Source organism: Rutilus rutilus, assembly GCF_951802725.1.
Source record: "Rutilus rutilus genome assembly, chromosome: 15".
Lineage (NCBI taxonomy): Eukaryota > Metazoa > Chordata > Actinopteri > Cypriniformes > Leuciscidae > Rutilus > Rutilus rutilus.
The window spans coordinates 10,071,844-10,085,935 of record NC_140220.1 but is presented as its reverse complement, the minus strand read 5'-3'; the positions used below and the strand labels follow the sequence as shown (position 1 = coordinate 10,085,935).

At 38.1% G+C, this 14,092-nt stretch overlaps 1 protein-coding gene across 1 annotated transcript in view; it reads left to right on the top strand.

Annotated features, from left to right (window-relative positions):
* The window catches only part of vash2 (vasohibin 2), a 31,527-nt gene that overhangs the window by 2,582 nt on the left and 14,853 nt on the right, over positions 1–14,092 (top strand). The window contains exons 2-4 of the mRNA XM_084433039.1: positions 5,368–5,456; positions 5,994–6,050; positions 6,296–6,370. Of these exons, the coding sequence (XP_084289165.1) occupies positions 5,368–5,456; positions 5,994–6,050; positions 6,296–6,370 (221 nt within the window). The remainder of the gene's footprint in view (positions 1–5,367; positions 5,457–5,993; positions 6,051–6,295; positions 6,371–14,092) is intronic.

Sequence of the window (14,092 nt, the reverse complement as noted above, 5' to 3'; positions counted from 1 at the left end):
GTGACAGTCCATGGGAAAGTCCTAGCTGTGAACCCATAAATGACTGTATTGATAAAGAATCAGAGTCTCCCAGTGATAACCTTGGATCCGAGGACACTGCAGTTATTATGTAAACAAAGCACATACTGGTACAGCGGTGTCAATGTTGATGCAGTTAAACCATGTTTGAAAGCTAAATTCAGAGAGCCTATTATTTTTCACAGCACATCTTGCGTCTTGCGGCTTTCCTGATATAATACATTTGCTGGAGTGCTATTAGGGATAATCTGTGTAATTCCTTTTATTTTGTTTTACAATTTGCACAAAAATATTAAGCACGCAGCTATCACAAGCACTACTGTTTCAACATTGATTATAATAAGAAATTGTTATTGAGCATATTAGAGTGATTTCTGAATAATCGTGTGACACTGGCGTAATGGCGAGATGGTCCTCACTGCAGAACATGAAATTCAGGGGGAGGAGTCGGATCCAGATCCAACTCCTCCCACCTTACATATACCTAAACCTACCCATCTCCACCCCCTGATCCCTAAACCCACCCCTAAACCTACCCATCTCCACCCCTTAATCCCTAAACCCACCCCTAAACCTACCCATCTCCACCCCTTAATCCCTAAACCTACCCATCTCCACCCCTTAATCCCTAAACCTACCCATCTCCACCCCTTAATCCCTAAACCCACCCCTAAACCTATACCAATCTCCACCCCTTATATCTGGATCCAACTCCGCCCCCTTGCTCTCGTGTACTGCATTGAGGTGCTATTGGTAATGGCTGCTGGAATAAATCACAATAAATTGCAAACTGTAATAATATAAAAGAAATGTATCCTTGGTAAGGCTTCTTTCCCAAGACCCCAAACTTTCAAAACGATTACCTACATTTCTGTATGCAATAGTAGCATCTTTTGGATTTGGTAATTGATATAATCCATTTGCTAGAGTGTTACTAAGGATAAGCTGCACAATTCCTGTTGTTTTGTCTAGCAGTTGGATCTTTACGGGAAACAAAACAATCTTTGAGTCATCATAGAAACTACACAAATGTTTTTGAATGAAAATTGTTTTATCAAACTGAATTTGTACTCTGCAATGACCTTGTTTCTGTAACAACTAAAGAGTCCACATCTGTTCTCTTAAGACGACGGACAAATGTTCTGGGTGGCTTGATTTGTGAGTTTCAAGTTTCTGTACAGTCCCACGGGTGGGCAGAGGTCAGCTAACGGCCCTGTGAGTGTGGATTGTGCCCTATTTATTGCTGCTGACCTCCTTTCAGGGTAGAAGAGACCCAGTTGAGCCTGTGGAGCAGAGTGTAGACGTAAATGAAACCTCTCTCTGAGAATTCAGATGGTCAGAATCAATATTCAGTGTCATTTAGATACACTTTTTGGAAATCGATACTGAATTTAAAGACTGAATGTAAATTAAACTGATGGCAGCACTGTGATAAGATCTTTTGGAGCAGTGGTTCTCAACTGCTGGGTTGCTGGTCTGGAGAACACTGGAAAATAATCTTAAATTGACACTAAGCTTTTTACTCCATTTTTGTATTGGTGTTTTGTGTGACAATACAGAATGGCACATTCTGGACAAGGTCACTATGCTTTTTAAAATTTGTTTTTTAAGTCTCTTATGCTCGTTAAGACTGTGTTTATTTGATCAAAAATTAAATTATTAATTTCTTTTAAAAATACCATACTAACTCCAAACTTTTGAATCAATGGTAGTGTAAATAATAAAATGCAACCAATAATGATCTTGCATAGGAAGGAAAGCAAAATGAATATGTCAAATCAAGCCAGGATGCTTCCCGTAACATTTGTTGTTGACATAAAAGTGTGTGTCCAATTAAACTTGGTATTTTCATGCAAATTCAGCTCTCATTTGGCATAGGGTAGGAATTATTAATTAAACATAACTAAAGGAAGTTTAGCAATTGATTTTAAAGATAATTTTGTTGACTTTTATAGTGTAAAAATGTTTTTACTATGTTGAGTTGTCATTTGAGTCTTCAAGCTGAACCATTTTAATGAGGCTGTAAGTTCTTATGATGTTTGTCACACCTCACGTTTCTGAACACCTCTATATTTAAGTGCTGAGAAAGAAGGTGTGAGTTTGCAGGAAGCACGACTGTCTTTCAAAAAAATATTCTGCTCAGAACAACAGCATTGTTATTCTGCTATCATAATCCTTCGGCGCAGATTTAGACATAGTACCAGAGCCGGTGCCAGCGGAGTACCGAAGAGGGGACGTCTAAAGTAACAAAAGGGGGCAATAAAACAAAGTAGCCTATCCACAGCTATAAAAACATATGTTGCCCATTCACATATTTGTCAGACCATGAACAAATCTGTCGCTACTACAACTATGAAACAAAAAGCTACTAAGCAGAGATAGCTGAGCATTAAATAATATTACTACCTAAAACAAAAAGGAAAATTACCTAGGGCAACATATTTGACTCATCGATATCCATGAAATAAACGTCTTTTAAACCACCATACACTCTCAGAAAAATGGTACAAAAGTACAAATACTGGTAAAAACAGCTAATTTCAAGTATGTGTAGGTTGGTATACTTTCCATGTCAGGTGGTACAACTACAGTACATACAACTATTTGGTTGTATCCCCTGACATGAAAACAGTCAAAAAATGAATTTAAACACGACTTAACCACTTTCAGTGGTTTTACCATGAATACAGACAAGTTACCATGATACCACCATCACCAAAAGTAATTAATTGTGTCTGCATTACTATAAAACACACACTCATTGTGACGCGTGTAACAGATGCTTAATTTTAGAACAACCTGAACTGCAACCGGTGACAAGAAATAACAATACAATGAAATAGTCAACTAACTACGATTTATAAGCTAGCCTTCTAACATGAAAATATAATTCATCATACCTTTAGCTTACTTAGAGCTGCGTTTTGAAGTTTGTAGGTTAATGTGTCAAAAGTACGGTGCCAATCGAAATGTGACTTTGCGAAACAGACTCTCCTTAAAGGTAGGGTAGGCAATTTCAGACTAGCTAGCAATAGCGAGCTAGCTTTGAAAGCATAAGATCCAACCCTCCCTTCAGAGCGTCTCCAAAGCCACGCCTCCTCCAAAAGACACGAACGCAAAGCACACAGCAGCGTCTGCAAAGCGTCCCAAGACGAGAGATGGCATTAAATTACCTAATGTCTCAAAGCACATAACATTACAATAATAATGAACGTAAACAAGAAGAAATAGGCTATGTATGTTTCAATATTTAGACCACACATTTATCATGTGCTCGAAAGCTTCAAAAGTCGGCACAAACAGACAAGACTACCCTACATTTCTACAGTATCTCATTCTCTCACGCGGGGCAGAGAGAGATAAAGAGGAAACAGGAGATGATTCCCTTTCTCATTTCCTCCTTTGACCTCAGCTGTACTTCAACACTTCGCTTAATTCTGCCTGCCTTTTTAGGACAAGAAGCCATGGATTAATGCTGTCAATGTGTTGCAGTAAAGAGCCTGTTTCAGACAGAGGACAGCCTTTTTTCTAGCTTTCATTAATTGCTTCTTTTCTTATGAATGGAGGCTTGTGTGCGAGAGGACGATCTTTGTTCTTTGCTAATCCTCTTCACTGCCCTTTTGCAGTTAGAAGTGTCATTGTAAGGGTGCAAATGATCAATGAGGCACTGTTTCTACAGATGATAAGGACTTTTCATGCCATCGAGAGACTTCAGAATCTGATGAACCTTTTGGTTACAAGAGTAGAAAGAGCAATCTGGAAGTAGGGCTGGGTATCGTTCAAAAAATTTCGATACCAATACCGATACCGATACCTTGATTTCGATACCGGTTCCTGATCGATACTTTTTTCGATACCAATTTTATGAAATCCATTTTAACAAGATTACATAACACATTACCTCAGAAAAACTTTGGTTTTATTTTTTTCAGTTTGACTCATGCTCCTTAGTCAGTGCACAAAGGAACAAAAAAAGCACAAAGGAACAAAATATTCCTTATACATATACATAAGGTACAAACATTTTTTTTATAAAGAGCTCATGCTCACCAAAGCTGAATTTATTTCATCAAAAATACAGTAAAACGTGTAATATTGTGGAATAGTATTACAATTTAAAATCTTATTTGAATATATTTCAAAATGTAATTTATTCCTGTGTTGTCAAAGCTGAAATATGAAAACAGTTTTTGGAAGGTCATTTTTGATCACTTTAATGCATGCTTACTGAAAAAAATTCTGACCAACACGTTTTTGAACGGCAGTGTACATTCAGTAGGTCATTATTGCAATATAAACACAGTCAGAGTGATCAACAAGGTATCTCTTCATTTACCAGTCGAAGACGCAGCAACTTTCTGCTCTTATGTTTACTCCGTGCACTGTTCAACAGCTTCATCATATCTGTCGCGGTACCGTCTTTGCAGTCATTATTTTACCACAAATACTGCATCGCGCGCTGTTGGCATCGAGCCTAGAGAAATGTAGCCACACTTTTGATCGACTTTTCCACATCTTTAGGGTATTGTGAGTGTGTGTGCTTGCGTGTCATTGAGTATGTGCGCGAGTTTGTGTGTGTGTGCTCGCGACCATAGGCTCGCGTCTCATGAGAATGTGCGTGGACAGTTTGTGTGCGCGCGCGCGTCTCATAAGAGCATGTGCGGAGAGTTCCGCGCGTCTCGTGTGTGTAGAGTTTGCGTGTATGTGCGTGAGCGAATTTAGGCGTGTCGTTGTGCATTTCATATGTATTTGTTTGAGCACTGACGTTGACGAGTTAACCCCTTAGGTATCGAAATCTGGTACCGAAAAACAAGTCATTTTTCGATACTCGATAGTATCGAGGCAATTCGGTCGGTACCTAAAAAGTATCGAACTCGGTACCCAGCCCTATCTGGAAGTCACCTTGTGACTAGTTTGCCAACTTTAGCTGGATAAAAATAAGTGACACCCTCCATTTCTTTATTGAACACTCCTTCCCTTACCGCCAAGTGTAGTGTCTGTGTAACAGAAACAACCAGTAAGGTTGATTTGTTTTCCATTCATGAAATATTTCTTCTTATTATCAATGTTGAAAACAGTTGTGGTGCTTAATATTCTTGTGGAAACCATGATATATTTTTTCAGGGTTCTTTGATGAATAGAAAGTTCAAATGAACAGCATTAATTTGAAACAGAAATTGTAAAATTATAAATGTCTTCTGCTAAAAATACTGTCGCTTTTGATCAATTTAATGCATCCGTGCTGAATTAAAGTATTAATTTCTTTAAAAACATGAACTTGTCACAGTGCATTCTGGGATTGCTTTGTCTATGACGGATACAATTCGCTAATCCTCTCTGTTTTCATAGCACCCTGTGCCATTGGTTCCAAACTTTAAGCCATCAATGTCAGTGCCTGATTGGCTCTATGCCGTCCAGAACTACATGAGAAACCTGCAGTATCCTTTTCCCCGCACAAACCATTCATTCTGGGAAAGTTTGATGGATGTATTCTAAAACTCTGCTTTTCTGGTCTGGATGCATTATGAATTCATTGGTACTCGTTCCTTTGGAGTGTCAGTTATGCTTTTTCGCTCTGTGTAATTTATTCAGTTGGCTTGAGTCACTCAAAGTGCCTTTTTGGAATGTCAGTCCCTTTAATGTAGAATGATATTAGCCACGGGCCTGCATACTTCTGGCACACTGATACTTAGACATGCACTATACTACTTTATGGTTTGAGCAGCCGTTGCTAGATCACTTCAGCTCACTTCAGCATATTTATGTTCATCATTGTTTGTGATTTAATATCTCTGTGTCTGATTTTCCTCCCACAAATAGATTGAGATCTGTGAGGGGTAATGAGGACGTTGGGTTCAACAGGATGGTCGCAGCTGTTCATTTTGAGATGTATGAGTCACAATGGAAAAAAACAGGAAAATAAAAGTTCCTAAATTAGCCATACAAACTTCGTGTAGCTCCTTAACTTCTGACAGATACAACCACACAGGAACTCAGTTTTTTGAGATTAAGAAAACCAGACCTCTGAGTGGGTAAGTGATGCCATCGCTCAGGCATTTTCAGCATCCTGTCTGTCTACCCTGTATTTCCTGTTTTTAGTCTTTTCCTGTTCCTTCTTATTTTACACTTATTTTACTCTCTTGGTAATAATTTAGAAAGTGCTGGCATATTCTTTTATCCAGACATTAACGCAATTTTTTTATTTATTTTAAATAAGAAATCGTTGACCCTGTATTACATATATATATATTTTCAGGTTTATTTATTTCCTTTTCAGGTTGATGGAGACTGCCAGAGAGATGATACGAGAATCCCTTCCCATCAAATGCCTTGAAGCAGTTATCCTTGGAATGTATCCTTTATCTTTATTGACAACAGTGTGGTTATTTTAGCACAAACCATAAAAACGGCTTTCATTAATTACAAAAAAAGCTTAAAACTTAAACGAAAAAAAAAAAAAAAACTTAAATGAAATTTTGAAATAAAATGACTAAAACCAATAAATTAAAGCTAAACAGAAAAATAATATTAATATTAATAAATACTTTAATTGTGTATAAATATATATGCAGTATGTAAAGTACTGTAAATCAAATAGAAATATAAAGAATATATTAATTTTATGAAAAATAAAATAATATAATAATATTACTACTGATAAAAAAATAGTATATTAATAATAATAGAAATATAAAAAAATGTAATTGTATGTGAATAATACTAAAATAACAGTGATTGACAAAAGGCATTCTCTAATTGACCTTATTTCTGGTAAAATTACAAGGTCAAGAAAATTTTTTAAAATGAAACATGCATAGAATAATCATTCACAATAAGATCAATAACACGCATTTAGAAAACGGATAGGGTGGATTTTCATTTCATGCCGACTTTAACACTCATAATACACTTGCATTGTGGCCACTTGCACTCGCACTTTCCTCCGAAAATGTAAAAAAGTTAGTTTTTTTGTTTTAGTCTTGAACGTCTTTTAGTCCCTAAACTAGGGATGCACCAAAATGAAACTTCTGGGCCGAAACCGAAAATTCTGGATGCACTTGGCCGAAAATGTATTATTTTAATTGAGCTTCTTTATATATTGTAGCTATTATTATTGGACTTTTAGATTAAATTCAATAATTTTAATGATAATTAATTGTTTTGAAATACAAGCCAATAAAATAGAGCGGAATATTGAGCAGAGCATCACACCGCGCAGTAGGGGTGTAACGATTCGTTTTAACAACGATTCGATTCGTATCGCGATTCGTGGTTGTCGATACGATTCAAGGACGATATTGGTTCATTTAGAACGATACGATCCGAAACGATTCAGTGACCTGAAATCGATTCAGTGACTTTTTAGCCAAAAATTCTTGTAAGGGAATCAGGTATCAATTAATTATGGATATAAACAAACAAGTAAACAACAATTAATGTCAAATGCATTCACATTTTATTTGAATAAAGTAGGACTGCACGATTATGACAAAAATTATTATTGTCGATTATTCCCTTGAAATTGTAATTGCGATTATTAATTACGATTATCACAACATTGAATGATGTTTTGAATAGTTTGGCCATGGGACCCACATTTCCCCATGGTCATCAAGCCGCGACCCACCTTTTTAGGAATTATATAGGCCTATTATAATACATTTGTTAACACAAAAAGTTCTGTCCCCCTTTACTTAACATACAAAACAAATTGTAAGAATATGACAAATACTGATAAACAGTAGGCACTGATAAACAGCAGTCCCAAACTAGTTTTTGTTAATACAATCTTGGTATGAGCCACCACAGTCATATAAAAATATACAAAATAACCAGTAAGTGGCATTTTGTTATGGAAACAAACAACAATTAGGCTACCATGGTGATACACAATACTAAGAAGAACTGGTAAAGAAACATGGAAACTGCTCCTGATAAATAGCAACACACATGACGTACCAATAACGGAATTTATTGGTGTTTTACTTTTATTTCTTAACTTACTAATTTACGACGTTGCATTCTCGTATGTCTTTTGCACTTTAGTGAAGTGATACAGCGCGAGCCGGCGCATTTGCGCGTGCAATTGAAGAGTGCGCGCTACTGCAGTACAGCGGCTGAGAGACAGGAAAGTCCGTTTTTGTGAGGTGACTGAGAGACTTTGCGCGGCTTGTTGTCTTTGCGCTGGTGCTGGCGCGTCACGCATGGCGACGACGTCACAGATAGGCAGACTGAATCGAGTAACGTTTAACGCTTTTATCATTAAAAGTGCTAAGAAAAAACATCCATATAAAGTCTGACGTGTTTAAATCCAATGCGTTATTTCCTAGTATCGATACAATCGATTCATTACCTTTTAAAACGATGTTAGATCGATATATGTCGTCCGGAACGCCAACTTGCCGAGCACAGATCGATGTAGTTGGATCATAGGAATATAAATCGATACATCGATGTAGTTGATGAATCGTTACACCCCTACCGCGCAGTGATAATGGCGAGAGCAAAACCTGAGCGCTGAAAGCTGAGGAGTGGGCCGGCATATATTTTCAGTGGTCGAAATTTCAATGCAGCCCTACCCTAAACTATAATTTAGTACTCATAAAAATAATTATTGCCATTGAGCACTTACAACACTGTTAATTAGTCTTGGGAAAGCCCCATTTCTCCCTTACTTGTATTGTTGTTTTTGATGTCTCAATTGCTAAAATTGTGATGGAAGACTAAGCAGCGCTCTATCAAAGGCAATGTGCTTCACATCACTGTCTTTCTTCATGATCCCCCACCCTCTCAACTCAGCCCGAAGCTTTTACTTTCAGCTGTTGCTAGGAAACTAGGAGTCGTAGTAGATTCTCCTTGAAGGCAGGCACAGCTTCCTGTCCATATAGTGGATGCAGCTGTGCCATTCAGTGCCACTGGGAGGGTGTGTTCTTTCAGGAATTATTAATGCCAGTTATCTCAACAGACCCAGGCCAGGGGTTAACACAAGGTGCATGTCATCATCGTCCGCGCAAATACCAAGTGTTGCAGAGAAACATTCTGGAGATCTGCTTTGCAGATTGTGATGTTTCACAGGAGCCTCAGTGTAGACTTCACTTTGAGTTAAGCACTTCATGGCTCATTAGTTGCAAATAGATGCTTTCTCTCCGTGCAGATTTGTAGTGTTGAGCGGGAAGATGAAGGGTTCCAGTTTACGTCACTTTGAGATTTGTATCTTTGTGTACAAAACCCGTCTTTTAATCTACAGCGCTCTCGATGCAGTTCTCATAAAGTCGCAAAGGACTCAAACATCACAACGGACAAAGAGTGTTACACCGTGTCCTAACCAGACGCGATGCGATAAGATTCCAGCGACAAATAATTTGTCTGTCCACACTAGACTGCGAGATGCGTCAAAATCAATCAAAACCCACAGCCAATCAGAACAGCGTGTGGGCGGAGTGTAATCTTGACGGCACTCGCAAGAAAATGGATAAATAGGCTACATAATCAAATTCACAAATATTACACCATTTAAACATTATTAAAAACACATAGGCTTAGTTGCTAAAACAATCTTTGTTAAAGAATACACAGTTTGTTCACAGTTTGAACGTTCTTGTTTCCATTTGTTTATTTTAAGATCTGAGGTGAATTATCCATTGTTGCTTTTACAGCTACAAAGCTGGGAGCACTAAATGATATTCAAAGTCACATTACACACTTTTAACATTAAATAAAGCACATGAACAGTACCTGAGATTATCACTGCCACATTTTGTGTTTGTTGTTCCAGCCGTGACGTTGCAGAAATAGAAACGGTTTCTAAAATAGAATTGCCGCGTGTCGCCGTCGCGGCTGGTTAGGACAAAAACTCTGATTAACATCAGAGAATGTCTAATATGGCGAGAAGTTTCACTCTCACTACACTTCCGGCTTCTGAACTGGTTGCAGTTCCACTCTGATTCCATATGAGGGCGCTCACAGGACGAGTGCAGAATGAATGGAGGTCAATGGCGGTATACCCCTCAAAATCCACTTTTCTCAGGATATAATTTTTTGTCTAGTAATTTGAATGTTGTATTCGAAAGGAGATGCAAAGAAATTACACATTGCTGGGTGTTAGATTTTTTAGAGTCACTTATTTGCTTTAAAAAAGTCTTTCAAAATGTCAATGACGTCATTAGCAGAATGCTAGCGTGTTATGGGCAACAACAACTCAACCTGTAAGAAATCAAAACGACATAAGTACTCGTTCATTCAACTTTCGACCTATAACCCATGTTGAACTTGCAAAATCTACAATCACATCTGAGATTTCTCAACGGCAATCGGGTGAAAGAGACAAATTTAGCCGTCTAGCCCCATTGACTCCCATTCATTTTGCACTCATGGCGAGCGCCCCCAGTGGAACTCTGGTGGTACTACAACCAAAATTCGGTACAATAGGGCTTAATAGGGAGTGGACAGGCTCTCCGTAGACGGGCTCTGTTAACATGGAAAAGAAACCTTTTATCACGTGTCATGGCGTCGCATTGCGTGTAGTTAGGACACGGTGTTAGAGTATCAGAGAACACTGAGGCTATTGTTGTTGTAAAGTTAAAGTTGCTGTAAGCTATTTCTTTTTTTAAAATGCCACACATAAAATATCACTGAAATAGGGGTCTTTAAAAATAACACTTGTTTTTGTGACAGCCCTAAGCGCCGCAAAAAACAGTGACGATAAAAAAAGAACTGTAATCGAATGCGTTTCTGATTCGTTTCTATATTTCTGTCGGCTGCATGACCGTATCAATTTGTTTTCTAGCATCACTAGCTTTAAAAATGCAACTTCGCTGCATAACGAATGCATAAAAGCAACCAGCTGGATATAAATGAATGCTGCTAACAATCGTGACATTAAACATTTGGGACGGGCTTGTGTGTGTTTTTGTCACGTAGTTTTAACCGCTTGAGGTTCTAGTAATGTTAGCGTCTTCTCAGCCTCGACAGCAAACATACTGCTGTTCTCCGTTAGTGCAACATCTAGTCAGCAAATTAATTGCTTTATAATGATATGAAAACATTAGTGCACTGGAATACCGTTTCATTGTCTTGTTTTGTAAAGTCTGTCTGCATATTCAAATGAAGACAAAATGAGTGCAGTCTTCTTACTGTGTTCTTGGGACCTATAGCAGAAGTAATCCCCGCAGGTTTCAGAATGCGTGCCTTGCAGATAAGAATGTTGAAATTCTTCTGCTGAGAGGATCACATGGCCCTGCTGATGGGTAATGTGATCCTCTGGTGTCTTCTCATTGTAACACTGGTGTGGGGTTTTGTGAGTGTGTAAACACACACGCACACAGAGAACGAAACTCAAAAAGAGCTGCAGAGGAACAAAACATATGGAATGGGCCTGTATTTTCTTTTTAGGGCCTTTTCAGACCTGTAGATCGTTTGCTTTGTTTCCCGAAACAGGGACATTTTTTGTTACAACTGTTTTCTCCTTGGTTCGGTTCACTTTCACAAGGCAACATTTCAAAGCGTACCAAAATGTGTTTATGCAAGCCACATGTGAGCAAAACTGTCCTCTTATTGGTCTGAGTTCACCTGTTTACGTTCCTCTGCGTCACCTTTATTCCCCCCTTTGACTGATAAATTCATTCATTCAATCATATATATATATATATGAAGAGTTCAGATACAAAAGCCTCTAAGTGCCATCTGAAATTTTCTTTTAGAATGATCATTTTTATCAAGCTCGTATATTTAAATTCAGTAATTTCACTTAAATGGCAATGAAAATTACCTATTCATTGTCATTTAAGTGAAATTACTGAATTTAAATATACGAGCTTGATAAAAATGATCATTCTAAAAGAAAATTTCAGATGGCACTTAGAACTCTTCATATATATATATATATATATATAATTTATAATGCAGTAAGTACAAGAATCAAGGCTTCGTCTGGACAGAATTCTTGCAATGCAGGGAGAAAAGCATTTACAAAACATTTTAATATGAAGAGGCGCTCAATGGTTTTCAACCACAAAAACTCACCGAATCAGACAGTGCTGCTTTTTATATAACACACTTTCCATTATGAATTATGATACCTCTTAGTTTGTTGGTCCGTTGAGTCGGATTGCTTTCTCACCTCAACCGAACCGCCCTGGAGTTCATTTTCAATCGGGCCGTGACCAAAATACTACAAAAAGAAATAAAGGGCTACAGTTAACAATCCTTCTTTTGAAGAGATCAAAATCGAATTTATTTGCTTTCTCTGTGTCTCTGGACTTTTTATATACGATTCATCAGTGCACAGTATTCCTAAGGCAAATTTTTTTTTTGCTTTACATAATCAAACTGGAACCATATAAAAATTTCTAAAAAACAAAACAAAACTTGAAACAAGATAAATTTGAACAAAAGTATATTAAAATGTAACAATTTTAATGTATCTTGTTGTATTTGATTTATATTGTTTTTAAAGGATTTTTAGATATTTTAATGGAAAACAAGTTTTAAGAGGACATTTTGTAGTGTAGAATTGTGAAAACTGATTTTCTTTTTGTGGACCACTGGAGTCTTTGATAAATAGATGAATATGCTTGTGTAATATAGACTACAAGCATATTGTGCTGGTGATTGTCTTTGAAAGGCAGATGGCAAAAAACGAAGCGGTTCCAGGACGCTGCGTTGTGTTGTTAGACACACATGGTTCAACAGATCTGTGGTATGTGCTCTTGGCTGCTTGTGTCGGACCCAACAGCAAAACGGCACCGGCGCACTGTTTACTGACAAGTGTGACGATAATGATTCATTTAAAGGGTGGTTGTAAAGCATCAATTCCTCATTTTAGCAACGTCAAGGCCACATGAATTCAAAATTAGCATCAGAAAGGAGAACAGCAATCATGCCAATCTCTTTCCAGTTTGTTTGTACTCTAGTTCTTAAATTACATCATGGATACCCTAAAACAAACACCACTCAGTTTACTGATGTGATTGATGTCAGTAAGGTCAAAAAGTAGTCTTTTTTTGTCCCTGGTTGAAGAAGAATCCTGGTGTGAACCCTGCAGATTGACTCACAGCCTGGTGACTCCTGCCATGCCGCAGTGAGCACTGATCGCTTACATAAGACTACAGAAGAGATCAGGCAGAGAGAAGGAAAAGCCTGAGGGGAAGGCTAGTCTAGTCGAGTGTCTGCTGACCAACTTCAATCGCGTCCCTGCAACTTCATGGAATCAGAAGGTTTTTGTTTGACTTGAGATGTTTGGCTTTTTATATTATTGTTAGAGTTTGTTTGTGAAATGTTAAACAACTGACAGTAAAATCCAGTGATGCAAACTACTCGACCTTTTTTTGCAGAACTGCTTTATAGAATAAAATGAACTAATTTAACAATTGGTCTTTACTAAGGAACTGAAATCAACACCTGAACTGACTTCAGCTGAACAATGACACTGGTTTCTTTTAAAGAGCTGCTGGACAGCCAAAAATTAAAGGTATTGTGGAGGATTTTCCCGAATTTTAGAAAAGAACCGCCCTCTCCACTTTTTGAAAAAATGCACATGCGCAACACTCGACCTGCTCCCGAGAGGGAACGCCTATTAAACGTGTGCACGAGAGAGCATGCACGAGCCTAGTTCTCCTCGTGCACGCTCTGTTTACAAGTTGCTGCGTGACTTGTGCCAGGGCTAGCATCGCTAATCATAGCTTACATTAACTTTTACTAGCAGTGATTTTTAAATGGATTTCTCCAAATAGCATGCCAAACTTTACCTGTCGAGTAGAAACTTCGTGACTGAGGCATCAGTGGGAAGCCCAACCTGTGCTTTTAGCGCACGCCAGCGTGTGAAATATTCTCCCAAAAACACTCTGGTCTTGTTTCTTTCTTCAGAGGCCTTTCTCTTCTTGTCATACAATTCGTAGACACTTTTTCTCTTGCGACCCTCAGACATTTTGAAAAAACCCGGTGAGAACGGCGAGCTTCAATGAATGTCTGAAACCGTAGCTCACCACCATAGACAGTATAAACGGCTCACCACACATATACACCTGAAAGTGCGCATGCGTAGAAAGCGAAAACTACCTAGGGACGAGCACGTACG